Raw genomic sequence first — 27,753 nt, 5'->3', positions numbered from 1 at the left:
GGCGTTAAATCCGCTAATCCACGAACAACGTGTTCTATATCTTTTAGAAAGTAAGTGACCTCGTGAGCTAGACTGCAAAGTGCAAACTAGTTGCAATACTATTACATACAAATAGGACGTTGCTATTTACTCCAAAAGGTTATATGTACAAAGAGATGCAGAGAAACTGATTTCTTAGAAGAATGGGATAGAAAACAGAGTTGGGTAGATTTGTAGAATGTTGCAAAAGTATCTGTTCAAGGACTTGCCTTTTGTGAATGATCATCATCTCCCGAGCCTTTTTCCAACTATGTTGGGGTCGGCTTCGGGGTTGTGGATGATAGTTATAAGAAAAAACTGTTGGCAATGGATCCAATAATAGATAATGGAATAGGTCCGTTGAAGTGAAGCAAAAGAATCTTGGGTCCTTTCAGGTACAGATTCGGGACCCTTAACTGCAGTATGTCACAGGCTGTCAGCCGGCTAGACTTTTTCTACGATATGAATACGATATTAAGGAAATTGAAAAAAATTGTGGCCAAAAGCTCTTAAAAATATTTCTTCCTCTTCAGATGAAAATTCCGCAAATGATGGGACGGAATAACTTGTTCACAGGTAAACAGCACCTACTCAATAAAGTGCATGTATTGCAAAGGCAATCCTCATTACCATTCGATTTTCATTACGCCACACATCATCTCATTATGCTGCTATTACACCTTCTTAATTAAACACGTGCACTATACATCAAGCTATGCAATACTAGTATAAGCTGACCTCTCAATTTGTAGAAAGATCATATAAAGCGAGTCCAAGACAAACTGGCTTGCATAGCTTGATATGTAGCCGTATGTGCTACGAACACGTGATATTTATTATTATCAAGTCCCACTCTGCTGTGTTAAGTAACATCAAGATAACTTGAAGCAGCTAAGATATAAGAAATTTTAACATCCACCTTATCATCAGTTTCTTGGTTTTATTCCGCATTGATAAATGGAACGTGAAATTCTGTAGAAAATTGTAATTTTCTGACAAACTTATGTGTCTGACTTATTAGGTATTTAGCAATTAATGCGTTTATTTCTTAGGTACCTATTTTAATTGCAATTATTGGGATTTTAACCGAATCTTATTATTGTAGGATGTATGATATTATTTGAAGATACGGATGAATGTGAGGATCTTATTTTACTGGAGGAAATAGTCCTAAAGATGTAAGGTTAAAAGGGCAATTAAATATGTTTGGGTATATGTATTTCCAGTCACTTAACATTTTTCTAGAGTAAAGATAGTTGTTTTTTTTTTTGCAATATTCTGATTCTTCCTACGAAATAATGCCACTGCATTCAAGTGTTTTTCATTCACAAAATTCATTACTATGACAAAAATAAAACAAAAACAATTGACGCAATGTTTGAGAAAGGTTAATTATTAAAAGTAACGTCAGCAAAATAATTAGGACAGCATATTTGTTACAGTGGGCCAACATTGCAAGAATTCTATTTACGTAATTTATGTACAAGTTACAAATATACTGTTCTATGGATACTGTATACCTACCGTTTTTAATGTATATTTTAATCAAGAAATAAGTTCAAATATTGACTAAACAAAAAAGCCTCCGATCTTCTATGCATCATACGTTTAGATAACCTACGAAGGGTTTTTAATTTCAACCACATCACATTTAATTCTCAAGCTTAAAACGTAGCTATTCTAGCTTTATATTTCTTACCTAGGAAATAGACATACACGCGGGCTCTAAAAGCCAAGAACAAAAATAAAATTAAAATACGACCAAACATTAAAATGTCACTGGTCAGTCATTGAATTACCATAACATGTTCATAAGTAGGCAAGTAATTTGGGTGTGTTGTGCTTAAGCCAATCAATTCCGTAACCGAAAAATGTGACCTTGACTTGGTGAAAAACAAGAGCACAAAATGGACTTACGAAGTTAAAATTAAGAGCATGGAGTGGAAATCTTATCGTGTGGGCTGCAGGTTAGCACAGCCAACAAGCTCTAGGAACAGATTACATCTCTACGTAGTTAACCCATTGTCAACATTTTAAATTCACCTGATGACGGAACTGTATTAGAATAACTCGTTGAAATGTTTCACAAAGTCTCTTTTATATATCCTTCCGTGATCATCTCTTCCTCTTATTCCAATTCTATTTTTCATCGGCACAGCATGTCTTCTTCGTCCATACTTCTAATCCATAGCTTACCCAAACCAGCAAAGACATCATCCAAATTTTCCACAAAGACAACAAGACTGCAGTGTTTACTAACTGCCATAATAATAACACAGACATGAAGACCTATGAAGAGCTGTTAATATCGTAAACTGCACATGTTGTTAGATCGATCGCTGAAGTACACACCGGCACTTTCCGCTAGGTTGGTGTCTCAACGTAAACATAATGATGTATGAGTTTGAGCTCTTCGTTGAAGGAAAAATGTGGGTAAACATAGAGGATATTTTTTATGTCAGTGGTGATTTAAAAAACGATCTTTACAAAATAGGAGTAAGACATGGAGAATGTGGTAGATCGATCAAGGGTTGAGTTATTTGGGGCTGAAGATGAGAATCCAAAATCATTACCTATTTAAGAGTCAGAGCAGTTTAACTTAAACCAATCAATTTAAAAATGATCAATAACAATTACACAGATTTTAATGATACTGAAGTTCTGATTGAAGGCCTTCAAACAATCAAAGACATTGGCGACGAAAATACTGATTCACCAGTATACAAACATGAAAGTAATTGACTCCAATATGAACTCGAAGTCCGTGGGCGTGAAACAATAATTGATGATGTATTAGAAATACGACAAACTGCGTAAGGAGTGACAATAAATAAAAACAATATTTATGAGATCAATATGCGAACAGTCAATAAGTAATCATGTGCGAACTAGGAAATACAAATATACATACATACTCTTTTATAATGTAGAGAATGTTTGACTAGGAACTATTGAAATGTAAGATGGTGCAGAAGTCTTAGATAGAAGGAGGATGAGAGAACAATAGCAAACAGTGTAAAGGAACTACTGATGAAAAATAGTGGATCCCAAGGAAGAGGCAAAATGGATAAGAATCTTCAGGAACGACGAGACAACAACACAGCACAAAACACGAGTATAAACAAAAACAGACCATTAAAAGTCACATTTAAAATTCTTAATAGACATGGAGATAATAAATAAAATCACAGTACATAACATGCAAATTGAAATTGATGATCAAACTGTCTAGCTTGAAATAAGATAGATGGAATAAATTGATTCAGGCTAGAACGTAAATGATAGCCTTGATATAGCAAAAACAATGTCTGTTAGGAATACCAATAGAACCAATAAAAGTGAAAAAGAATCTTACAGCTTTGTTATAGAGCCGTAAATGGCAAGTGATAAAGGTTTTGGTGGGCATGTTGACATTATTTAAACATACCAAAATATACGTCATGTGTGACGTGCAAAGAATTGATTGTCGTTGTCAAACAGTTTTATAATTGACTTTGTCCAAATTGGGACGTTAAAATACAACGCAAACGCAAAAAAGAATTTTGAGTGATTTAATGTCAACCTAAACCTAACGATGTGTAATTTATTTCAGAAATAAACATAGGGCTACCCCAGGAATGCTAAATATAATATTTCAAAGGATTTTTGCAACTATTAGAAATACTATGCTACTAACACCCTTGATCATTTATTGCAATCATAATAAACTGTGAACTTCAGTAATTTCAATTCAAACCAGGTAAATCAGTACCCTACATAAATTCCTCACTAATTAAAACAGTTCTCTAGACATACTGTCAATTCCTCATCAGAATTACAATTACTCAGAACTAAACTAAGAAAAAGCGATTTAGAGAAATCCCGTGTCAGACAGTTATATATTTAGACCAGTTAGTCAACGGACGGGCTACCTACGGACGGTCACGTAGGCTGTACGGGACTTTATTAACAAATAAAGCTACCGACAAAAAAAAGACGACCGGTATTTGAAAGAATTCTTTGAAAAATGTCTATGGCCAAGATTTGAATATTTTAAGCTTCTATGACTCTACGAAGAAATGGTGATAATTAATCTTTAGTTCAGAAATATATAATAGTAGTCTTATTGGTAATTTCTGATGCAGTATGTACCGTAAACGACGGCAGGAACCGATTTATCAGTCTATATTTATTCTATTTATAGTACCTAGGTATATATTTTTGCATCGTATTGCATTTTTATGTCTCTCTTTTCTTTCCTAGTTATTCAAAATAAATGTTTTGAAGACATATTTTTACAATGAATTTTTCCTTAATTACAATTTACTATGAAACACGGTTTGGAGCTTATACGAACCACGAGTGCAATGTGCCTGCAGCCTGTTATAAAAATATTTGGCATCAACGGTGAAAGTCTGGCTCATGCCTAAGCTTACGTGATATCAAACATGTAGTTTGTTTTAACCTTTGCCAAGATGTATTAGAATACAAGGCGCTCAACGAGCTATGGAGAGGGCTATGCTCGGTGTTTCTCTACTTGATCGAATCCGAAACGAGGAGATCTGTAGACGAACGAAAGTCACCGATATAGCCCACCGGATTAGCAAGTTGAAGTGGCAATGGGCAGGCCATATTGCTCGCAGAGCAGATGGCCGATGGGGCCGAAAAGTGCTGGAGTGGAGACCACGGACTAGCAAGCGCAGCGTAGGACTTCCACCAACAAGGTGGACAGAAGACCTTATAAGGGTCGCCGGAAGACGCTGGATGCAGGTCGCCTCCAACAGGTATCTGTGGAGATCTAAGGGGAGGCCTATGTTCAGCAGTGGACGTCCTATGGCTGAGATGATGATGATGATTAGAATACAGACTTGAATCGTAAGGGCAGCAGATTCACAGGCCAAAAGATTATAGTCATATAGTGTCAAGAGACATTTTACGTGTCCTTGGCAAGGATTGGTTACGACTGCTACAGAGTTAGCAGCTGGAAACAATGGTTTCTTCTTCTATTGACAGATTCCTGACATATTATGATCAAAAATTCTATTTCGTAATGGAGTCCACTATTTACCAGTTACAACCGGACCAAAAAGGAAGCCAGTGAGGAAAGACAATCAGAAAAAGACATTTCAAGACTATGATAATGAAAGCCGAATGGTAAGTTATGAAACCACTAAAGATTAGAATTGTTTAGTACAAATACCAGAACCTCATTAAATATTTCGCGTTCATAACTACACATGATGAATCTAATGAGAACTTACATAAGTTCTTCATTATCTTAATGTTATTTGATATCACGGAGAGCACGTGAGGATTTATCTTCGCATCTAAGCGAATACAGATATACCTATGAAACTTGATAATTTCTTGATTGTACATGAAGATAATTAGGTAATGTAATTTTTTGTCGTTGCGAAATTGATATGCAATCTTGGATAATAGTGATACAGCAAGTTTTTGACGACTCTGATGAAAAAACACACACATGTTTGAGGAAAATAAAAAAATTGAAGTTGGTATGTAACAAGATGTAAACTGTAGGTCCCGGCTGTCATTGAACATCCTTGGCAGTCGTTACGGGTAGTCAGAAGCCAGTAAGTCTGACACCAGTCTAACCAAGGGGTATCGGGTTGCCCGGGTAACTGGGTTGAGGAGGTCAGATAGGCAGTCGCTTCTTGTAAAGCACTGGTACTCAGCTGAATCCGGTTAGACTGGAAGCCGACCCCAACATGATTGGGAAAAAGGCTCGGAGGATGATGATGATGGTATGTAACAAGATGGATGTAGTAAATCTTGCCCTGAAAATTTCAAACTCCTATAATAATATTAACGCTCTTTATGGCACAAGAAATCGCATACAATAATTTCATCATCAACAAAGCGCTACTCCTTCAACTCAAAACTGGTTACCATTTAAAAGTTGCAGCTCCCATAAACTTTAAGTTAAGTGTCAAAAGAAGGGCCTGTCGTCACGTTTCATTTCGTTCGCTTGCATTCCGGCTGCGCGAGCGCATACGTGATGGAGGTCGTGTGCGCTGGCCAATAAGAGCGCGCCGCGAAGGGGCACGGCCATGACGCATGAATTACGCAACCAGACACGTTATTTACACCACAATCTGAATTCTAATATTGTTTAAGGAAAACGCAAATTCAGCGGTGTGGTGTAGGAAAATCCTGTCGGTATTCAACAAATGTTATGCATATTTGTAGGTAACTAATGTAATTAAGATTATGTAGGTAATTAGTTATATAGGTACCATATCCCGATGTAATATGTCTGTAATCACTAAACAGGGCAATGCAAAGTTTTATTGGCTCCTGCTTGTGTAACTAGCAGGCATGCAAGGTTCCTATTACTTGTGTAACTATGCCTACTCATACATAGATATACAGGACCTTACCTCACCTTGCAAATAACAAGAGACTATTGGAGGATAAATATGGGGATAGTTATTAACTTTATAATCGTATGGTCAGCAACAAAACTTCACTAAAATCTCCCATATAAATAACTGTCTCAGCTACAGAACAAAATAACCTGGACAACTGAGAAAAACAAAAGTGGCTGATTACAGCTTTGAATTTGATGTTCAAAAATTTTGTAATTTTGATTTCAGTGGGGAAGTTTGTTGCTGACTATACCTAGCTATATTTTTTTCAAGAGTTCCTTAATTCACAGCAAAAGGTTTTGGAACCTTGTTTATAACTTTGAACAAGAACCAGCAAGAAAATTCTTAAAAGAAAGATAGAAACATTTATTAGTGTTTGTATGTATGAATATGGGTGTAATAAATTGAAGAGTAAATTGTCTAAACAAAAACATTTACATTGTAAAGATGTAGATAACAAACTAATTCCGATAATTAGTAACCTAACCTGCACAAACAACACTTGTTGACTATATGATTCAGAGTCCAGTCTAAGGTCCATAATACAACATGTGATTCAAGAAATAACACTTATTAAAATTAGACTTTACCACCCAAGTATAGAAAACTACATAGTAAGAGCCCTGCCTCATTAGGACGCCAATGGCGACGTCGCCGGCTACGTATCCAAGCAGTTAGTATTGAAATGTATGGTACCTAACTCACTTGGCGACGGTTTGGCAACGTCGCCAAATTAGAGGCGTGGCCACGAGCTACATTTCCCTACGTGGCTTCTGGCTACTCTGGCAGCTTGGCGACGTTGCCATGGTTGCCACTATAATGTACCCGGCAAAAGGCACCTTTCTCACTCAGTCGCCAATGTGGTCGCCAGTCAGCGTGCGATATCTTCAGCGACGACGTAAACAATTGACAGCGGGAGGGGTCATTGATGAATTTTGCCATCGTAAAAAAAAAATAATTTATTAAATACTAGCCAATTTCCCGCAGTTTCAACCATGTCCCCTGGGAACTGGGCAGTAGTTCCCAGTAGTAGTACTGGGATAAAATATAGCCTACGTTACTCGGGAAGAGTGTAGTTTTTCAACAGCGAAAGAGTTTTGGAGCCTTTAAGGTACAAACAAAAAAATGTTTCTGTTTATTATATTAGATTAGATTTTATCTAAATAAGTTCAAAGTACCTTTGTACCATGTTTCAGTGCCTTTCACAAAATGGAAGCAAAGGACAATGCCAGGGTCTGGGCTCATAGTTTGCCCAGCAATGGGAGTAGTTCCAGGGAGTTCCTTAGTGCACTCTGAACACGTAATGCAAATATTTTTGAAATCGCTCCCTGGGGTTCCGAGGAAAACCGGTTCAAATATTCTCCATGAAGAGTCACTTTACAAGGCCTGAGCCATTTGCCCAGTAGTAGGAGTGGTTGGAGTAGGTTCTTTACTTCACTCTTAACACGAAATTAAAATATTTTTGAAATCGGTCCCAGGGGTCCCGAGAAAAACCGGTTCAAATGTTCTCCTTAGATAGACACTTAACAAAGTCTTTGGCATTTGCCCAGTAATGGGAGTGGTCAAAGTAGGTTCTTTACTTCATTCTTAACATGAAATTAAAATATTTTTGAAATCAGTCCCTGGGGTCCGGGTGAAAAACCGGTTCTAATATTCCACATGAACAGTCGCTTTACAAAGCCTATGCCATTTGCCCAGTAGTGGGAGTGATTAAAATAGGTTCTTTATTTCACTCTTAACATGAAATTAAAATATTTTTAAAATCGGTCCCAGGGGTCCCGAGGAAAACCGGTTTAAACGTTCCACTTGAACAGTCTGTTTACAAAGCCTATGCCATTTGCCCAGTAGTGGGAGTGGTTGGAATAGGTTCTTTAATTCACTCTTAACAAGAAATAAAAATATTTTTGAAATCGGTCCCAGGGGTCCCGAGGAAAACCGGTTTAAATGTTCCACTTGAACAGTCTGTTTACAAAGCCTATGCCATTTGCCTAGTAGTGGGAGTGGTTGGAAAAGGTTCTTTAATTCACTCTTAACAAGAAATAAAAATATTTTTGAAATCGGTCCCAGGGGTCCCGAGAAATTAATCTGATAAGACTTTTCTGCCAAATAAGTCTTACTCATATGTATATTGTCAATCTCAATGCTCACGATCTCGCTGTCAGGATCCAGTACTGGAAAATGTTGGAATGGGTTATTTTTTTTTACTGTGATTTTCAAATAAATTCTAAAAGCGTTGGATTCTAAAAAGAACTGACAATGATTTTCTGAAAAAAAGGCAATGACCGGAATATTTTTTTGAATTTACGGTTTAAATCTACAAGGCGCCTGCGCTATGAGCTATCTTCTAGAAAAATCTTATCAAGACGAATAAAATAAGCTCGAACATGAGGTAGTTAGTAGATACCGTTGAGGAGTTCCCTCGTCTCTCTGTCGTCTCCATTGTCAGGTCAGATCTTAACCTTTACAGTTTTGTGGTGTCTGAGACATATACCCGAATGACAAGGTTTTACTCGATATGTGTCTAAAATTTTCGAGAGTCACTCCCGATTTTTTTAGAGATTCCATCACCAGACCCTGGGCCGGATGACAAAGGAACCATTGAGGAAGTAAGCCCTTTCAAACAATAAAATAATTGTTGAAATTGGTTGGTAAACAACGGAGTTATGCACGTACAAACGTAAAAAGAGTACAAATGAATTAAGAACCTCCTCAATTTTTGGAAGTCGGTTAAAAAAAAGTATATTGTATTTGTCAATGAATATATCATTGACAAATACGAGGTCTTGTACACGATAAGTTTTTATATTCATTTCAATTAAGGTAATAAAAGTGGAACAGTTAAGAGTTCGTAAGCTTATTTTATGTAATATTGAATAAGAGTCAAACCAGTTTTTCTCAGGACTCCCGGGATAGATTTCGAAATGCTTTGGTCTAGGACCTAATATAAGCCTATGGAACATAATACACTATGCAGTTACTGTGGGCAACACTTGAGCCCAACTTCCATATAAAGAATAGCATTGTCCTTTACCGATTTTAAGATGGTCGCTTGTGAACACCGATTCATGCTACTAACATTTTGAAATTCATAATTATTTAACTTGGTTTATCAACAATTCATTATTTATATATTTAGCTTATATATTTTTTAAATTAAAAAAAAAAAAAAAAAAAAGTTGTGGTGGCCTAGTGGGCAAAGAACCAACCTCTCAAGTATGAGGGCGCGGGTTCGATTCCAGGTCAGGCAAGTACCAATGCAACTTTTCTAAGTTTGTATGTACTTTCTAAGTATATCTTAGACACCAATGACTGTGTTTCGGATGGCACGTTAAACAATAGGTCCCGGCTGTCATTGAACATCCTTGGCAGTCGTTACGGTTCGTCAGAAGCCAGTAACTCTGACACCAGTCTAACCAAGGAGTATCGGGTTGCCCGGGTAACTGGGTTGAGGAGGTCAGATAGGCAGTCGCTTCTTGTAAAGCACTGGTACTCAGCTGAATCCGGTTAGACTGGAAGCCGACCCCAACATAGTTGGGAAAAGGCTCAGAGGATGGATGATTTTTTAAATTTAATTTTCAAAGAGAGAACTATTTTTCAAAACACTGCTGAAATATAAATTCATAGCCTCCTACAAAAAAATATTTAAGTTATGCCCCGCACAGAAGTATAAGCTTTTCTTAGCCACAGCATATAATTAAGATATAGTCTGGGGTCTATTGGATCTGGTTACCCAATCAACATGGAAGGAAGTTAAGCCCACAACAGAACTGTTGCTGCTTATTTTCTTGTTTTTCCAAGTCACTTGTTAATTCCATACCCATTTCCAAGTCACATGTTATTGTGAGCTATTTTGTAATAATATTAAAAGGGGTTTAATTTAATCGGTTTCTCCCTGGAAATAGGAAGAATATCCTCCAACCTGTGGTAAATTCAATGATGTTATGCTCATGTTCTAACATAGTTCTTTTTTTCTTTTTTTTATACCGGAAATGTCGATCGAAACCAAGATATGGAACCGGTCATTCATCAGAACAAGTAAGTACCGAGTTTATTTCTTTTATTATAAAGTTTATAATACGCAAGTAATTGATTACATAAAATCTAAATTGTATTTCCGTTATCTATACTCCTTTACAAATAAATAAAAAAATACTAAAGAGGTTTATTTTCTTAAAATACTGGCTACTTACAAGCAACGAGATGCCCAGGAAGCTGTTCGAAAAACAAATCGAAATACACACACAGTCACACAATTCTAAACAAAACACAATCTGTTAAAGGTTTAGATTACAAAGTTATTGTTTTTTGAAGATATATTATCTTTCGTATACACAAAAATTAATACTAAAAGCTGTAATACTGTGGAAAATTGTAATAAGCAAGATTTATAACCACGAAACGTTCCGTGACATTGACTTTTGACAATCAGCTGGGATTCAGGCATCGTGTTTGTGTGGGTGCGATGGCGCTGTTTTCGTTTTTTAATTTGTTTTGTTTTAATTTGTATAAGAAATGAACTGGTAAGTACAATGCTGACTAGATTTTGAGTACATTAATGGGCTATTTAGCACTGTGAATATCTGTGTCGTAAATAAATGTTAACAAACTAAACTGAACTTCTTTTTAAAGAGAAGAGAGAAGCTAGTGATTTCCTTGTAGTGTCATACTCTAATCACCAATTATACATTCCTAAAGTATTTCATTTCCAACTTTCATCGATAAATAAATTATTATTATTTATAGACGATCAGACTTCTACTTGTAGTGACATCTATTGACCAATATGAGTTTGAACTAAACACCCATGCAAAGTTTTTGCCTAAGTTTTCAAGTTTTACTTCAAAGATGGCGCTAGTAGTCAATTGAAACGAGTTAATTCATTTACTTTTTTTATTAATTCGTCTTAGAAATACATAGTATTTTCATTTCATTTTTTTTTTAAGTTTTTTATCATTTGCTCTTTACAATCTATTCTACTTACATAATAATACAAAATAGCGTCAATACATAAACTATTTAACATACATATTATTAATACGACAATGAATTTCGAATATATAAATATAATACAGCCAAAAGTTATATAAAAATATGAAATAAATATATACCATAATTATGTAACAATATATAATCGAAGTCCATTTTCAGGCCGTATTTTCGGTCGGTTTGGATAAGGTAGGTAAGTTACTAATAAGGAAGATAGGTGGTAAGATTTTTAAGCCTTGCAGGATGTGGGCACCCTGTACTGTTCTACTTTCGGAACACCAGAGACCTGAGGGTTCTGTCCCTGTTGGATCTGGTTTCTGTAAGTCCTGAACTGCTGGTCAGCCTTAGACTGGCAGATCACCTGCGCAGCTTGGACCTTGTAACCTTCTCCGTGGCAGTGGGACTGGCAGGAAGGTAAGGGGGTGGTGGTGATGCAGATCTCACCATGGTTCTCATGGTACTGAACTTGCTGCACCAGCTGGCACTGACCACGCTTCTTCAAGTAACTCCTAGTCCTGTACACGTTGGGTGTGCTCCATTCCTCGTCCCTTTGTCTGATTGCCTGCAGCCACTGCTCGTCGGAGCGGAGGATCGCGGTGTATTTAGGAGTAGACTGGTAGGCCTTCTGTTGAGCTTCCTTCTTCAGTCCTTGGGTTTTAGGGTCGCTGTCTTCAACATCGAGGGAGTAAGAGGCTCCGTAGTGCTCGGGCAGGTCAACCAGACCGTTGGGGGTTTCGTAGTCCTCACGGGGCTCACCGCTGTTCTGGCCGCAGATACCTCTGGTGGTCGTGCGGTAGTCCTGGGTCGTGAGTACCAATCGCTGTCCATCGTACATAGCGCGGAGGCGGCCATCGCGGATGCTGAGCATCAGCACGCCATTAGGAGTGGTGAAGTACTGCAGAAGGGGAACCTCTGCAACGTCATCCCAGTAGATGGTCAGGTCTCCCTCGGAGATCTTCTTGCTGTTGCTCTTCACCTGCACTTTAGCTTGAGCAGACTGAGCCGGTTGAATTTCAATTTCAAGATCCTTGCCAGTTTCGGTTCTAGAAAAATAAATATACGTTAGTATCTGATATTCAGTGTCATTCAGTCATGTACTGCTTTCGCTTCGATCATGGTTCTGGGTAGTGATTATTTAAAAAGTACTTAGATTTTACGAAGGTAATACTCACTTGTATGAGATGTAGATCTCCTGCTGCTGCTGGCTGGGTCTCCTTGCGAGGATGACGAGGTCGTCCCACTTGCCACGGATCTTGTTGTACTCCTCGCGCATAACTACATGCCAAGACTTAGACAGCTCGTAGTCGTAGGAACGGTTGCTGAAAGTCCTCACTTGGCTGCCGTCAATGGAGCAGAAAGCTGTTCAAGAAAGGATTATTGTTATTTTTTTTTTGTCTCCAATACACAAGTCTATTTACATATTTACAAACAAGCGGCATGTAAACTGATAAATGTTTGATTACAATCAGTACTTACGCTGGTATTGGTAGCTGGAGTAGTAGTTGGCGAAACGTTCAGTCATACTGAAGGGGTAGTACAGAGACACCATGTAGGGAGTGAACTTAGGAATGACCACATTGTCGAAACGAAGAATACCGGAGGGGGAGGTCATTTCAAAACGAAGGGTCTGGTCCACGTAGGAAGTCTGTACATCAAACTGCAGCTTTCCGTCAGCGACTCTCTTCATTGGGTTCACATCAGCATTCCAGCTCAGTTGCTTAAGGATGTTGTATGCTTGGGAAGTCCAGTTCATGAACATTGGGCTCACGTTCTTGTAGGTTACTGAAGCTTTAACGCTGTCAGGGGCATAGGCCTTGATCAGCATCTTGTGGGAAGCAAGCTGGTATTGGTTGCCGTTGGCGATTTGTTCCTGTACCAGCTTAGCCAAGGGATGCTTCTGAAGCAGTTCAGTGTATTTCTTGGTGCGCTCAGTGTTACCCTGAATGTGGATGTTTCCATCCTGACCGTACTTAATGTCAGCTTCATAAGTCATCTTGACATCCTTCTTCAGAGCTTCCAAGAAGTTCAATGCAGATATTTCAGGTTTGGTAACCTTGACGACAGCGTTGATCTGTTCGTTACCCTGTTGAACTGAGTTTCTTCCAGCGAACACAGCAGACTGGATTTTAAGGTCGACGGGGCTCTTGGCAATGGCAGCGGTCAGGACGTACTCCTGTTTCTGGGGGCCCTCGAAGGTTGCGCTGAAGTCTACCACTTGAGCTCTAGCATTGTTGATTCCGGCAGATACACGTTTAAGCATCTCCTCGCGGCGGGCTTCGCTGTTAGGCGTCACGTCCTTCCTCTTGTCGGCCTGTCCTAATTCACCACTCTGCTTCTGGTTGAAGAGTTGGTCTGTAAAATAATAAGATATAAAATTAATTATAAATATTTTTCATACAATATTGGGTGCATTAACACGTTCGATTTTTAATAAGCTTTTAATATAATCGTACTACGTACCATAAGCAGCAGTTAAAGTGAGAACCTTGTTCTGCGATTGTTTGCCAAGATATCTCAAGTTGTAGTGGGTCAAAGCGATGTCTCTTACAGCCAGTAAGTCGTCCATTTTGTATAGGGTCTGCAGCAGATTGCCGGCATTCCTGTAGTCAGCTGAGTAGGAGTATCCTTGCAGTTGGAAAATAGTGCCGATTTGCTGGCCGAACTTCATGTCAGTGGATGAGACTTTCCTAAGACGTTCTACAATTTTAGTGGTCGGGTCTTGAGAGTAGGGCACCAAGGTATCCTTCTTCTGGATGGCAGTGTACGGCCAAACGCTGAAATGAGCGATCATGTAATCTTGGTCAGGGCGCAGGGGTTCAACCTTCATCTTCATTACTCCAGCGTTCATTTGGATGCTCATCTTAACGGGCACGTTCACTTGGTATTTCCTGACCACTCCAGCACTGGCAAGCTGGTTGCTAAGAGTGTCCATGAAACCAACATTTCCATCGATGTTTCTGGCAATCGTGATTTGGAGTTCCTTGTCCATGGTAGATGTTAAATATTTGCGGGTCTGGGGGTCACGGTCCATCTTGCCCTTGGCCTTGCTCTGGATGTGGATGACGATAGGTTCCTTGTATTTGTAGATGAATGGCATACCGGAGGCAACGGGGAACATGACAGACACTTGGTGTGCGTTGAATACCTTAGTGTAGTGCTTGTCTACACCTTGCTCTAATTCTTTCATGTACTCCATGACGTCTTGCACCAGTCTGATAAGATCACTCTCATCAAAGCTAAAGAAACGTTCCTGGTTAGCAATATTGAAGAAGAAAGCACCCTCCAGAGGGCTCTGAGCGTTACGCTTGATTTTCAGCATTTCAGAAATCTTCTGGGCGGTGTATTTGTGGTTGGCGTTAGATACAAGAGGCTCGTACATCATCTGCTTAAGGAAATCAACAATTTCTTGGGCGTCGGAGAATGAAGCACCAATCTGTAAATAAAAAAGTTCAATTGATTTATTAATACATCTTCATAATCCTCCGTTCTTGATATTACTCTATGCGTGATCAACCAAGGTTTTTTGTCTTCGTCTGTAATTGTCTACATATTACTAAAGAAAGGTACATGTTTATACACCAAGTGTTATTTTAGTCTATAAAAATAAAAAGTGATATGTTTTATAATAATTGAAATATCTTACGGTATCAAAGCCCCATCCGCTAATTTGGTCCCTCCAGGAGTAAGTCTGGTACTTGGGCATAGCCTTGCTGTCACCACCGATGTAAGAAACAGCCCTGAATGATCCCTGTTCATCCTCATTAACGTAGTTGTCTTCGAAGAATTTGTTGGAGTAGCGTGTGCCAAGGTTCTCCTTGGTTACAATATGCCTTACAGCTTGCGCAGTTCTTGACCTGAGAATAAATCATGAAATTAGTTCTTCTATATCACTACAATTAAACTAATCAAACCTTAACTTCTAGTGATATGTAAAACACTTACAGATGCCAGAAATGAGGATCTTTCAGGTCAGCAGCGGACACGATACCACTCTTGAGTGCAGCACGCACTTGAACGCTGGGGTCTTCGTTAGTCATCTGAGCCATTACTTGCATCATCTCGGCGGTCGGGTGGGCCATGAATATGTTAAGGATAGCAGCCACTCGCACTTCGTAAGGCTCAGCAGTGTTCCTCAAGATGCTGTAGAGCACAGCGCGCACGTACTTATCCTTCTGGTGAGCCAGGGAACGCAGTTGAACAACCATTTGCACACGCAGGTATGTTGGGACCTGGATACGGCCCTCCAAGTAAGGTGAAAATACTTGTAAGATCTCACGGTGTCCTAAGTTGCCGATTGCCTTGATGTAAACCTGAGCCCTGCTCCACTCTTGCTTTTCAATGGCTTGTTGCAATTTCTCGGAGAGACGGGGAAGGATATCGTCCAGGACGAATCTGTCGTTTCTGCGGGCGAGACGGCCGTACATGTGAGAGGGGTAGTAGTAGTGAGCGGTTTCGTTGTTAACTTGACCCATGTAAATGAACTTCGTCGCAGCGATTAAAGCACTGGTGTTAAGACGCTCTTGCTCTTGGACCACTGGGTTCATGGCCAGCTCGAAGAACTGAATCATAATTTCCTTGGTGGGGTAACGCAGAGTTCTTGCCAAAGTAGAAATCACCTGAGCGGCTTCCTCATTCTGGAGTTTCTTGTTCAGGATCCATGTCTTGATTTGAAGGAAGGCTGGGGGGGTGCCGGCTTGCACAACAGCGTCACGGAATATCATCCACATGTCAACCTTGACATTGTTGTTTGAGGTCCTACCGACTTCAATACCGCGGCTGGTTTGGGCAAGCTGATCGCTGCTCATGGAAGCAATAATGCGGACGAGAATGTTAAACTTGGACAGGAAATCAGCTTTCGGCATGTTGTTAGGGTTCTGCAGCTGCTGAGCGATATCCTGGAGCAGTTTCTGTGCATTCATCGTGTTCTGTTTCTTATCTCCGCGCGATTGAGCACTCATGTAGAGAGCGGCGTACGCTGGTTCGTTGATCCTGGGAAGATCGTCGTTGATGTAAGCTGATGAAGAGTCGCTGGAACTCGAAGACCTCCAGTCCTTGTTGAACTCGCTCTGTTGACGGTCAGAAGAGCGACGAGCTCTGCTTTTCGGTTGTTCAACTTCGACATGAATGTGTTCGTGGGATTCAGAAGACTCCTGTGAAGAGGACTGGTCGTGGATAGCCATTTGTTTGGTGGTCATGGCGTACAAAAGGGTCTTGATTTGACGGGTTCCCTCTGGTTTTTGCCATTCAACTCCATTGTCCTGTTCAACTGAGACTAAGATCAACTGGACGTAGCTGTGTACCTGCGCCTTCTGCTTTCCATATAAGTGGGGGTGTACGCTCACAGTGCTGGTGGTTTCGGCCTTGTAGATTGGACCCTGTTTACCGGCAAGGATACGAGAGACGGTGGACTGCGAAATGAACTGTTTCTCTTCACTACGGTGAGCAGTTCCAGTCCATTCAGCACCTTCAGGTACTCCGAAGTGGTAAGCAACACGGTGGTGGCAGTGACCGTAGTTCTTGCTCTTGGTGATTTCCATGGGGTCCTCTTCATTCGCGAAACGCGGAAGTTCTCGTCGCCATTCTGCGGCTACAGGGGAGACGGTGTACAAAGTCTCACAGTCGCCTGTAACATCAGTCTCCATCTTTTTGAAGAGACCCTGCTGGCGTTCCTTGTCGTAGCTATCCTGGTGGTTGTGCACATGGTGGTAAACAGAAAGGTCTACTTGGAGTGTGCTGAGCAGACCCTTGAGCAAGTTCTCGTGAGAAAGTAAGAATGCAGAGGGCAGACTTAGGGCAACCACGCGACCACCTTCGACGGAAATCTCGAAAGGCTTGTCCAGGTTTTGTACGGTTTCGTACTTAAGGTCGGAAGGTACGGCCATGTTGTTGGGCAGCTGTTGGTTGAACTGAGCATGGACTGGGTTCTCCAACTTGGCCAGGAGGCGGCCTGGGTACTTGACGCGCACGATGAACTGGGCCTTGAAAGCGTTGCCGGAGCTGGCGCCCTCATGCAGGCGCGCCAGGGTGTGCGAGTTCACCTCATAGCGGTAAAGTTTGCCAGATTGCCACGGCCATTGGTTGTCCTGCTGCTGCTCGCTTAGTTTCCCGGAGGAAACGACGGCTGCAAAAAAGATACATAATAAGTTACGATAAAAAATCATCTTTATTAATCGGTTTTAGTGCTGCTGCTCCAAGTCAGCCCCCTTAAGTTACAAGGATAACGCGTTTTAGGAAAACATTAAGTAAAAAATTGGTACAAGTTTGCAGCCAAAAACGATTGAACGAATATTTACCGAAGATTTTTCGAAGACCTGCATTTCGCTAGCTATATTAGATAGAAACAACAATTTACTTATTCTAAGTTTAAATACACTTTTCACTACATTTAAACCTCAAATTACAATTACTTTAAACCACAACTGAACACTGCACTTAACATTCATGAAAGAAACTGAAACTCACCGATAAACGCCGCCAATACCAACAACTTCATCTCTTAGTCTTCAGTAGTGCTGGTACTAGATCTTAGAGAAGAGTACTTCTGGTGTTTGAGAGATTTTCCTAACCTTATATACTACTTTATTACACGTGGACAAGGTTTAGGACCGACCCCTGAACTTATTGATAGCTACAATGTTGATCGATTCGTTGAAAACTGATTGATTTGATATCTATATGGTTATCTGTCTAAGTTTGACTAGTACTTGTATGTGGTTTTGGTTTTTTGTAGAAGTAAATATCAGCTGAGAACGAATGGTCTTAACCATTGGTTGCGGCTACAACACTGAGGCGCATCGACAAATGTTTTTCATAGTGAAAATATTTCATTTGTTTCTTTCGTTTCTGCAATACGAGCGAAGGTGAGCCCACTAAAACGTGCTTTCCAAAACACAGTTTAACTTGAGATGATTATCGTGATAGTCATTCATACAGATCGATCGCGCAAGCTCTTCATCTCCAACTAAACGACAGATGAAAGCTTGAAAATCCTTATAAGCATTGTGATCATTGCTCATTTATTAATCTTCTGTATATGAGAGTTCTTGCCTATAGAAAGATCAGAACTCAGATGACGATGACATGAGATACGAATCCTACTTAGTTTAGCCACTGTTAACTGTGCTTAAGATCATGTTATGATCCCAAAATATTGGTCACATTCAAGTAAACCATTGACAGAGTTTTCAACATCATGTAACAAACACACTTATGCATATTTTCCCTTACTATTTATTCTAAATCTATGTAAACAGGAAAGTTTTGAAAGTGAATCAGTTAATATAATACAATGTTGCTAATCTCTTTAAAAGGGGAATGAACTGCAACACGGGTAGTTTCTGTACTGAATGAACTTAAATACATAGAAATGTGTTTTCTTGTCAATATGAAAACTGCATTTTCTTTAAATGCTTTAACTTGTTTTTTAGCTAATATGGACTGGTCAACATCTTGTGTATGTTCTTTTCAACTCCAGAAGCTCGTTAAGGGGCGGCTTTGAATAATTTTCGGGATCCTATGAATACCAGACATTTCTTTGTCTTATTCGAGTACAATGAAGAATTCTAGATATTTCTTTTTTATTTCATCCCTAATTTATGGAGATCAAATTCGACTTAGAATGTCAAAGACCGACTGATGTCGTACATGATTTTCAATCTTAGGATTACTTTAGCAATATATTGTACCAGTAATTCAATTTCTTATTTTATTTTCAGGACAGCAATACCATGGTTTATTTAACAAGACCATTCTGAAATGAGTGAGAGTCAGAACACTATACAAAGTATGTCTTTAAAACTACACCACAGAGGGCAGAAGTAAGTACCTAGATCGAATATTTTAACTGACTCTTCCCTGCTAAAACAAATGTTACCAATTGTATGGAATACCTATACATATGGACACATTCAAATGAATGGCTTTGCTATCCCATAATACGAAACAGAAAATAAAATTGTTTATAGACGGTACCACGGGATAAAGCATTCATAGATCCACGTGTGACACAAAGTGCGTATGCGCAGACTTTTAAAGCTTATCTGAAAAGCATTAACGCGTCATAATTCGTAATGTCAATCATGGATATTCGTAATCACAGGACACGACTATCTGAAAAACGAATGTAATTTTTTATGTTTCATTAATTACTGAAAAGTTATTTTAGCAGTGCTGATATTAATTACTGAAAATGATTTATTTATTTAAATTATTAAGTATTGAACGATGTAGCAATAATAAACAAAATGCCCGGACGCTGGATCCGAACGCCCGGCCCGCGGTACCACGGCTATGCGTCAAGTGGGCGTGGCCTCCCCGTCAGCGCCGAGTATTGCCGAGCTCTTCCGAAGCCCGCCGACCGCCGCCTATATAACGCAGGGTCCGGCGTGCGCGCAGTCAGTGTTCACTGCGTTCTCAGTCTGCTTCAACCTCTCCAGTTGGACAGCTCTGAGTACCAGTCTTACGCTAGCGCACGCACGGCGACCCGCTCCCTGTGCTGTTCTAGTGTGTGTACGTTTACGAGTGTTTTGTAAAGTTTAAAATAAATCACTTAAGTAAATCGCTGGGTTTTTTCTTATAAGCCCGCGACAATCTGGCGCACAACGTGGAGCCGAACTCAGGGATTAAGTTGGAACATTTAAGAAGACTCCCACATCGGACTTTGAAAATGGCGATGTCAAACGAACAATTCCAAATATTCCTGCAGACCATCACAGCTTCTAAACAGCGATCTTTTGCATCCTGCAACATCACCTACAGTGGGGAAAAAGACGCGGACGCAGTTGAGGCTTTTATAGCGGCAGCTTCTACCTTCAAGAATGTAGAAAAGTTGAGTGACCTCGATGCGCTTCAAGGACTTCCACTTCTTCTACGGGATGAAGCAGCGGTTTGGTGGCAAGGCTTGAAAAGCCGAGTGGAAAAGTGGGAAGAGTTTTGCAATAAATTGCGTCATACATTCGCTCCCCGCAGACCTGCATTTATGATATATCATCAGATTACCCATGAGGTCCAGGAAGCTGACGTCACCACTGAAGCATTTATTGCCAAGAAGCGGGCATTGTTTGCATCACTTCCTCCTCCCGCACTGTCTGAAACGCAGCAAATAGATCTGATATTTGCGCTCATACGGCTAGACATACGAAACCGCATGCCTCGGGATACAGTTCCCACGATAGATAAACTGCTGGAGACGGCACGGGGAATCGAAGAGACCTTACATGAATACGCAGCAGGTTCACATGCAAGTGACATCAGAACTACTGGGAAGAAAGGGAAGGTAAGGTGCAGTTTTTGTAAAAACCCTGGCCATACTGCAGACGTCTGTCGGAAGAAGAAACGGGCTGAAGGCACTTTACCCAGTATTCCGAAAGTTGTCTCAGAAGTTGAAACGCAGGCACCATCTCCTCATCAACCAAAGTTTTCCTGCTACGGTTGCGGCGCACCTGGGGTATACAGAAGCAACTGTCCCACGTGTAAGAAGGCGTCGGCCATTAAGAAGGAGGACTTGAAGTTTTGTGCTATCAACGTACAGGTAGACTCAGATTCCCGGCCTGTTGTGTTCGTGGAGATCGAAGGGATAAAAGGTACCGCCTACATTGATACTTGCGCAAAGATGAGTGTCGCTTCGTACTCCCTATATTTAGAGCTAGTCAAATGCGGATGCAAGTTCCAGGAACATCAAGTCAATTTGACGCTGGCTGATGGAATAAAAAAAGAATCGAGGAGTGCTAATGTGCAGAGTCAACGTTGTTTTGATGGGTCGAAAGGTGCAGACGACATTTATCGTGCTACCTGGAGCAAAAGACAACCGCACGCTTTTGGGGGTTGGGTTTTTAAAGGATGCGGGCATGGTAATCAACTTGCCGCAGTACACGTGGAATTTCATTGATGAACCAGAAGAGCAATACGAGCTATACGCCGAAGAGTTTGCAATCTTTGAGAGTACGGTCGTCAATGAAATAATGCAGTTGCCAAGCCCAGTAACCTCACTCACAATGACAGACAGCGAAGCAAGTCCAAGTATTAATACCATACCTCCTACTCCACCACCAACACCTCCACGGATGGAAATACCGGAACTTCCGTTAACACCTGAACCTCCGTCAACGCCTAAAAATCTGTCAGATGATAAGGTCACCTACAAACTGGCATCGATAGATTTTGGCGACTCGTCTTCTGTAAGCAAGAAACCACGACTGTTCGATGGCTATTCACCTAGTTTCACGGATTTTATGCTGCGAGATGCACAAATCAATGTTCACCGGGAAGACATCGAATTATCCCCACAAAGTGCCAATCTCTTTGACGCCAACAACTGGGACATACGGATTGACACAATTAATGTCGAAACACAGAGGACAACTGTTCAAAGGAAGCAGCTGAATGGGCTTCTACCAGAAAACAAGCACGTTTCAATGCCAAGCCGATGCAAGCGAACCCTGCATTATAAAAGCGAGGCAAGCTCTTATACAAAAGGAGCAGTTTTGGTCAAGGGGGAGCGTGAAAGCGAACATCCTGTTGAGTTCGCTAGTCGTCTTCTGACAGCCGCCGAACGGAATAACAAGCGAAGAAACGCGAAAGACACCACATGCCTCCAACTGCTGGATCATCGTCGGGACGACTTCAGATCCAGAGGGGGAGACTGTAGCAATAATAAACAAAATGCCCGGACGCTGGATCCGAACGCCCGGCCCGCGGTACCACGGCTATGCGTCAAGTGGGCGTGGCCTCCCCGTCAGCGCCGAGTATTGCCGAGCTCTTCCGAAGCCCGCCGACCGCCGCCTATATAACGCAGGGTCCGGCGTGCGCGCAGTCAGTGTTCACTGCGTTCTCAGTCTGCTTCAACCTCTCCAGTTGGACAGCTCTGAGTACCAGTCTTACGCTAGCGCACGCACGGCGACCCGCTCCCTGTGCTGTTCTAGTGTGTGTACGTTTACGAGTGTTTTGTAAAGTTTAAAATAAATCACTTAAGTAAATCGCTGGGTTTTTTCTTATAAGCCCGCGACAACGATTAAATAATGGAGGTATTAATTAATAAAATAATCGTTTTATTCAAAGTATTTTTCGTCCATTACAGAAATATCCATTAAACTGTGTAATTCTCATCATCAGCCTATTGCAGTCCACTGCTGGACATAGGCCTCTCCAAGTGCACGCCACTGAGATCGATTTTCGGCTTCTCGCATCCAGCTCCTGCCAGCCGTCTTGCGCAAGTCATTACTCCACCGTGCCTGAGGACGTCCTACACTACGTTTGCCGAGGCGTGGTCTCCACTCTAGAACTCGTTTACCCCAACGGTTATCGGTTCTTCGACTAATATGGCCAGCCCACTGCCACTTCAGCTTGTTGATTCCGTGGGCTATGTCGATGACCTTGATTCTCTGACAGATTACCTCATTTTTGATGCGATCCCTCAGAGAAATGCCGAGCATAGCCCTTTCCATAGCCCGCTGAGCGACTTTAAACTTGTGGACCAGACGTACCGTCAGTGTCCACGTTTCGGCTCCGTAAGTCATGACAGGTAGGACGCACTGATTGAAGACTTTTGTCTTTAGGCACTGTGGGATCGACGATGTTAGGACTCGAAGTAGCTTCCCAAATGCAGCCTAACCCAACTGAATTCTCCTATTCACCTTTTCCTCAAAGTGTGCAATTATACAAAATACAAAAGTGTAATTGAATAAAGAAGAAGCTGATCTCCCCCTGAAAAAATGCTGTGTCACAACCGTCAACAACACCACCTTCTGAAATTAGAACCTTCAATTAGTAAGTAGCCGGCAGTTTTTTTAATATTTCGTTTTTATTCAGTCACGTTCCGGAACCCTAGAACTTCATCTATGTAGCCTTTTGCTAACTATATTGAGGCATCCACTCTAACCTGATTTAGATGCGTACGAGTGTTTTACATGGAGCTACTGCCAGTCGCCTCAACCCAGATAGGTATCTGGGCAACCCGATATCCCTTGGCAAGCCAACCATATTTCAAGCAAATAAATAAATTCTAATTCTAAGACTGTTTTATCAGCAGTTTGTACTATTCTAATATTCCCAGCTGAACTATAGTTCGGCCATTCAGAGAATGCGTTCCTGACACGTCGCGATTGAACTGACGACGTAACTTTGCAATGGCGTTGCAGTTACGATAAAAATATTTTTGCTGGTTGTTTACCGTTTTAACAATTGAGGAGCATTAAAACAACATTATTATATCAATAATCAATGAATGTAGTTACGTCGTCAGTTCAATCGCGACGTGTCAGGAACGCATTCTCTGAATGGCCGAACTATAGTTATCGTATCTGGACAAAATATAGCCTATGTTATTCGGGGATACTGTAGCTTTCCGACAGTGAAATAGTATTTTAAAATTCGTTTCCTAGTTTCGTAGCATTTGGGGTACAAACAAAACAAAATCCTAATTTAGATTTACAAAAATAGAATTTCACTTCCAGTGTACACACACACATAATCTTTCAGGCAATCCATCCATCTTTTCTTAGACTGACTGACTGGGGATCGTGTCCGGGCGGGCACAGCGCGGCGTTCGCGGTGCGGTGGGAGGGGCGCATATTTTGATAGTGCATGCATTGCAAGCCGGACACATAACTTAATATGGCATCATAATACTTTATTTGGTAATAAGCCTACATTTTATGGCAATCACAGTGACTTATTTAGGCAAAAATAATACATTAATTTGGTCGTCAAGAGTTGGTGATCATTTACTAAATTTGGTGGTCGAATACAATTTAAAGTGGAGTCGTGACTGAAATAGCTGGTACTATTGCATTTTTAGACTTTATTTTTCTGGTGTTCAGTAGATATTTTTGGTTACAAAACTAAGGATATCAAAGCATTTTATGGTGGTCATTATATTTGTTCCCATTTTTTTTAATGGCGTTCACGGCCGATTTCGGCCACGGCGGCTGTTCCCATTTAAGGAGATTAGCCAGCTGCGCAGGATATATTATAGTGCACGAGCATTTGCGCAGACACAGGTGCACTCCCTATTCCTTTACTCTCATAGCCCTATGGGACGGCAATCTGACACGACCGGAGAGAGATCAGGCGCAGGACCGACATTTACGTGCTCTCCGATGCACGGGTGAATCAATCACCAATTTGCAGGCTGCGGGCTGCTTTATGAAAGTTTAAGAAAACCCACAAAGCGAATTCGGCCCGACCCGGGAATCGAACCCGAGACCTCGAGCACAGCAGCCGCGCTTCCGACTACTAGACCAACGAGGCAGTCACTTAGTTATTTATTAGTGTGATAACGAACCCACACAGTTTTGTATCAAAGGCAGTAATTCTGCAGCTAAATATTCCTTGAGGGAAAAAAGCTAGAGTTCACTTTTACTAGAACATTACACTGTTCCAAAATTATAAAGACATCAATGAATTTTATGCCTTTAAAAATTACAACACTAAAACTAAGATCGATTAATCGTTCATATAATCACTGCATTAACCACAGAAAGCTTACATTCTACACATAGGTACACAGTTTCTTTAGCACCATACAAAACTGGACTAAAAGCACATTATTGACAACCCCTATCAAACAATAAACAAAAAGTATTGATTGGACTAAACACGCAAGAGTAACTGAAGATATAACTGAATACTAAAATTAACAGTGATTAAACTCCTCGTGTAAGGGTAACGACCTGATAATACCACTGGACTTTAATACAACGTGTGTCGCGAATCTATGTAGAATCTTTGAAAACAGATCATTTGTTGAACAAGCTTCTTGACACACGTGTAAAAATGACGTTGCTACCAAGACTATGTAGGCACTGGAAGTGAAATTCTATTTTTGTAAATCTAAATTAGGATTTTGTTTTGTTTGTACCCCAAATGCTACGAAACTAGGAAACGAATTTTAAAATACTATTTCACTGTCGGAAAGCTACAGTATCCCCGAATAACATAGGCTATATTTTGTCCAGATACGATAACTATAGTTCGGCCATTCAGAGAATGCGTTCCTGACACGTCGCGATTGAACTGACGACGTAACTTTGCAATGGCGTTGCAGTTACGATAAAAATATTTTTGCTGGTTGTTTACCGTTTTAACAATTGAGGAGCATTAAAACAACATTATTATATCAATAATCAATGAATGTAGTTACGTCGTCAGTTCAATCGCGACGTGTCAGGAACGCATTCTCTGAATGGCCGAACTATAGTTATCGTATCTGGACAAAATATAGCCTATGTTATTCGGGGATACTGTAGCTTTCCGACAGTGAAATAGTATTTTAAAATTCGTTTCCTAGTTTCGTAGCATTTGGGGTACAAACAAAACAAAATCCTAATTTAGATTTACAAAAATAGAATTTCACTTCCAGTGCCTACATAGTCTTGGTAGCAACGTCATTTTTACACGTGTGTCAAGAAGCTTGTTCAACAAATGATCTGTTTTCAAAGATTCTACATAGATTCGCGACACACGTTGTATTAAAGTCCAGTGGTATTATCAGGTCGTTACCCTTACACGAGGAGTTTAATCACTGTTAATTTTAGTATTCAGTTATATCTTCAGTTACTCTTGCGTGTTTAGTCCAATCAATACTTTTTGTTTATTGTTTGATAGGGGTTGTCAATAATGTGCTTTTAGTCCAGTTTTGTATGGTGCTAAAGAAACTGTGTACCTATGTGTAGAATGTAAGCTTTCTGTGGTTAATGCAGTGATTATATGAACGATTAATCGATCTTAGTTTTAGTGTTGTAATTTTTAAAGGCATAAAATTCATTGATGTCTTTATAATTTTGGAACAGTGTAATGTTCTAGTAAAAGTGAACTCTAGCTTTTTTCCCTCAAGGAATATTTAGCTGCAGAATTACTGCCTTTGATACAAAACTGTGTGGGTTCGTTATCACACTAATAAATAACTAAGTGACTGCCTCGTTGGTCTAGTAGTCGGAAGCGCGGCTGCTGTGCTCGAGGTCTCGGGTTCGATTCCCGGGTCGGGCCGAATTCGCTTTGTGGGTTTTCTTAAACTTTCATAAAGCAGCCCGCAGCCTGCAAATTGGTGATTGATTCACCCGTGCATCGGAGAGCACGTAAATGTCGGTCCTGCGCCTGATCTCTCTCCGGTCGTGTCAGATTGCCGTCCCATAGGGCTATGAGAGTAAAGGAATAGGGAGTGCACCTGTGTCTGCGCAAATGCTCGTGCACTATAATATATCCTGCGCAGCTGGCTAATCTCCTTAAATGGGAACAGCCGCCGTGGCCGAAATCGGCCGTGAACGCCATTAAAAAAAATGGGAACAAATATAATGACCACCATAAAATGCTTTGATATCCTTAGTTTTGTAACCAAAAATATCTACTGAACACCAGAAAAATAAAGTCTAAAAATGCAATAGTACCAGCTATTTCAGTCACGACTCCACTTTAAATTGTATTCGACCACCAAATTTAGTAAATGATCACCAACTCTTGACGACCAAATTAATGTATTATTTTTGCCTAAATAAGTCACTGTGATTGCCATAAAATGTAGGCTTATTACCAAATAAAGTATTATGATGCCATATTAAGTTATGTGTCCGGCTTGCAATGCATGCACTATCAAAATATGCGCCCCTCCCACCGCACCGCGAACGCCGCGCTGTGCCCGCCCGGACACGATCCCCAGTCAGTCAGTCTAAGAAAAGATGGATGGATTGCCTGAAAGATTATGTGAATAGGAAGGGAGTGAGTGACAGGGGAAAATGGAAGAAAATGACATATTGCGCCGACCCCAAGTAAAATTGGGAACAGGGCAGGAGAAAGAAGAAGAAGAATGTGATTCTCAATACACTCCCTCGAAAACACACTCTTATCGCACTGTTTAGAGGCATGCAATAGACAATTTTCCACCCTAGTGCAGGAAAAGGGTCCCCATAATGTTATTACATTTATTGTATCAGGCCGAACTTATTTTTTTGGAGTCAGTTTACTTAAACAGGATAGCAAGATGTAAAAACTTTGATTATCATTTTATATTAAAACGCTGGTATAATTTTGATGATCATTTACTACTTTTGGGATAACAATGATTTATTTGGACTCATTTTGTTTAAATAGGATAGCAGAATTTAAAAACTTTGGTTATAATCTTACTTTAAAATGGTGGTTTAATTTTGGTGATCATTTACTATTTTTGGCTTACGCATGATTTATTTTGGAGTAATTTCACTTAAATAGGATAGCAAAGTGTTAAAACTATGGTTATAATTTTACATTAAAATGCGAGTTTCATTTTGGTGATCATTTACTATTTTTGTCTGCTATTTGTTACTATATCTGGTGATCAGTTAAACATAAGCCAAAAAAAATTACTAAGCCCCCTCTGCCTATGTTATAAATAGGTTGATGTTAATGTCTT

The 27,753-nt window shown here is 40.4% G+C and overlaps 3 protein-coding genes across 3 annotated transcripts in view; 1 reads left to right on the top strand and 2 right to left on the bottom strand.

The window, feature by feature from the left end:
* Positions 1-10,768, bottom strand: part of LOC124642805 (trehalase-like) — a 71,381-nt gene extending 60,613 nt beyond the window's left edge. Inside the window, exon 1 of the mRNA XM_047181466.1 lies at positions 10,577-10,768. The gene's annotated coding sequence lies outside the window, so the exon portion shown is untranslated. The remainder of the gene's footprint in view (positions 1-10,576) is intronic.
* Positions 10,769-11,262: 494 nt separating this feature from the next.
* On the bottom strand, positions 11,263-17,915 carry LOC124642800 (vitellogenin-like). Its single transcript, XM_047181456.1, has 7 exons — positions 17,835-17,915; positions 15,315-17,493; positions 15,016-15,226; positions 13,833-14,805; positions 12,849-13,724; positions 12,545-12,731; positions 11,263-12,415 (listed from the first exon to the last, which is right to left on the bottom strand). Exons 1-7 carry the CDS (start codon positions 17,863-17,865, stop codon positions 11,602-11,604), a joined length of 5,271 nt encoding a protein of 1,756 aa, XP_047037412.1. The 5' UTR covers positions 17,866-17,915; the 3' UTR covers positions 11,263-11,601.
* Positions 17,916-19,599: 1,684 nt separating this feature from the next.
* On the top strand, positions 19,600-22,345 carry LOC124642807. The gene has a single exon (XM_047181472.1). The coding sequence runs from the start codon at positions 20,038-20,040 to the stop codon at positions 21,256-21,258; it is 1,221 nt and encodes a 406-aa protein (XP_047037428.1). The 5' UTR covers positions 19,600-20,037; the 3' UTR covers positions 21,259-22,345.
* The last annotated feature ends 5,408 nt before the right edge of the window (positions 22,346-27,753 follow it).

This window comes from Helicoverpa zea, chromosome 25, assembly GCF_022581195.2.
Source record: "Helicoverpa zea isolate HzStark_Cry1AcR chromosome 25, ilHelZeax1.1, whole genome shotgun sequence".
NCBI classification, from domain to species: Eukaryota; Metazoa; Arthropoda; class Insecta; order Lepidoptera; family Noctuidae; genus Helicoverpa; species Helicoverpa zea.
Note: the sequence above shows the minus strand (reverse complement) of the source record. Positions and strands in the feature narration are given on the sequence as shown.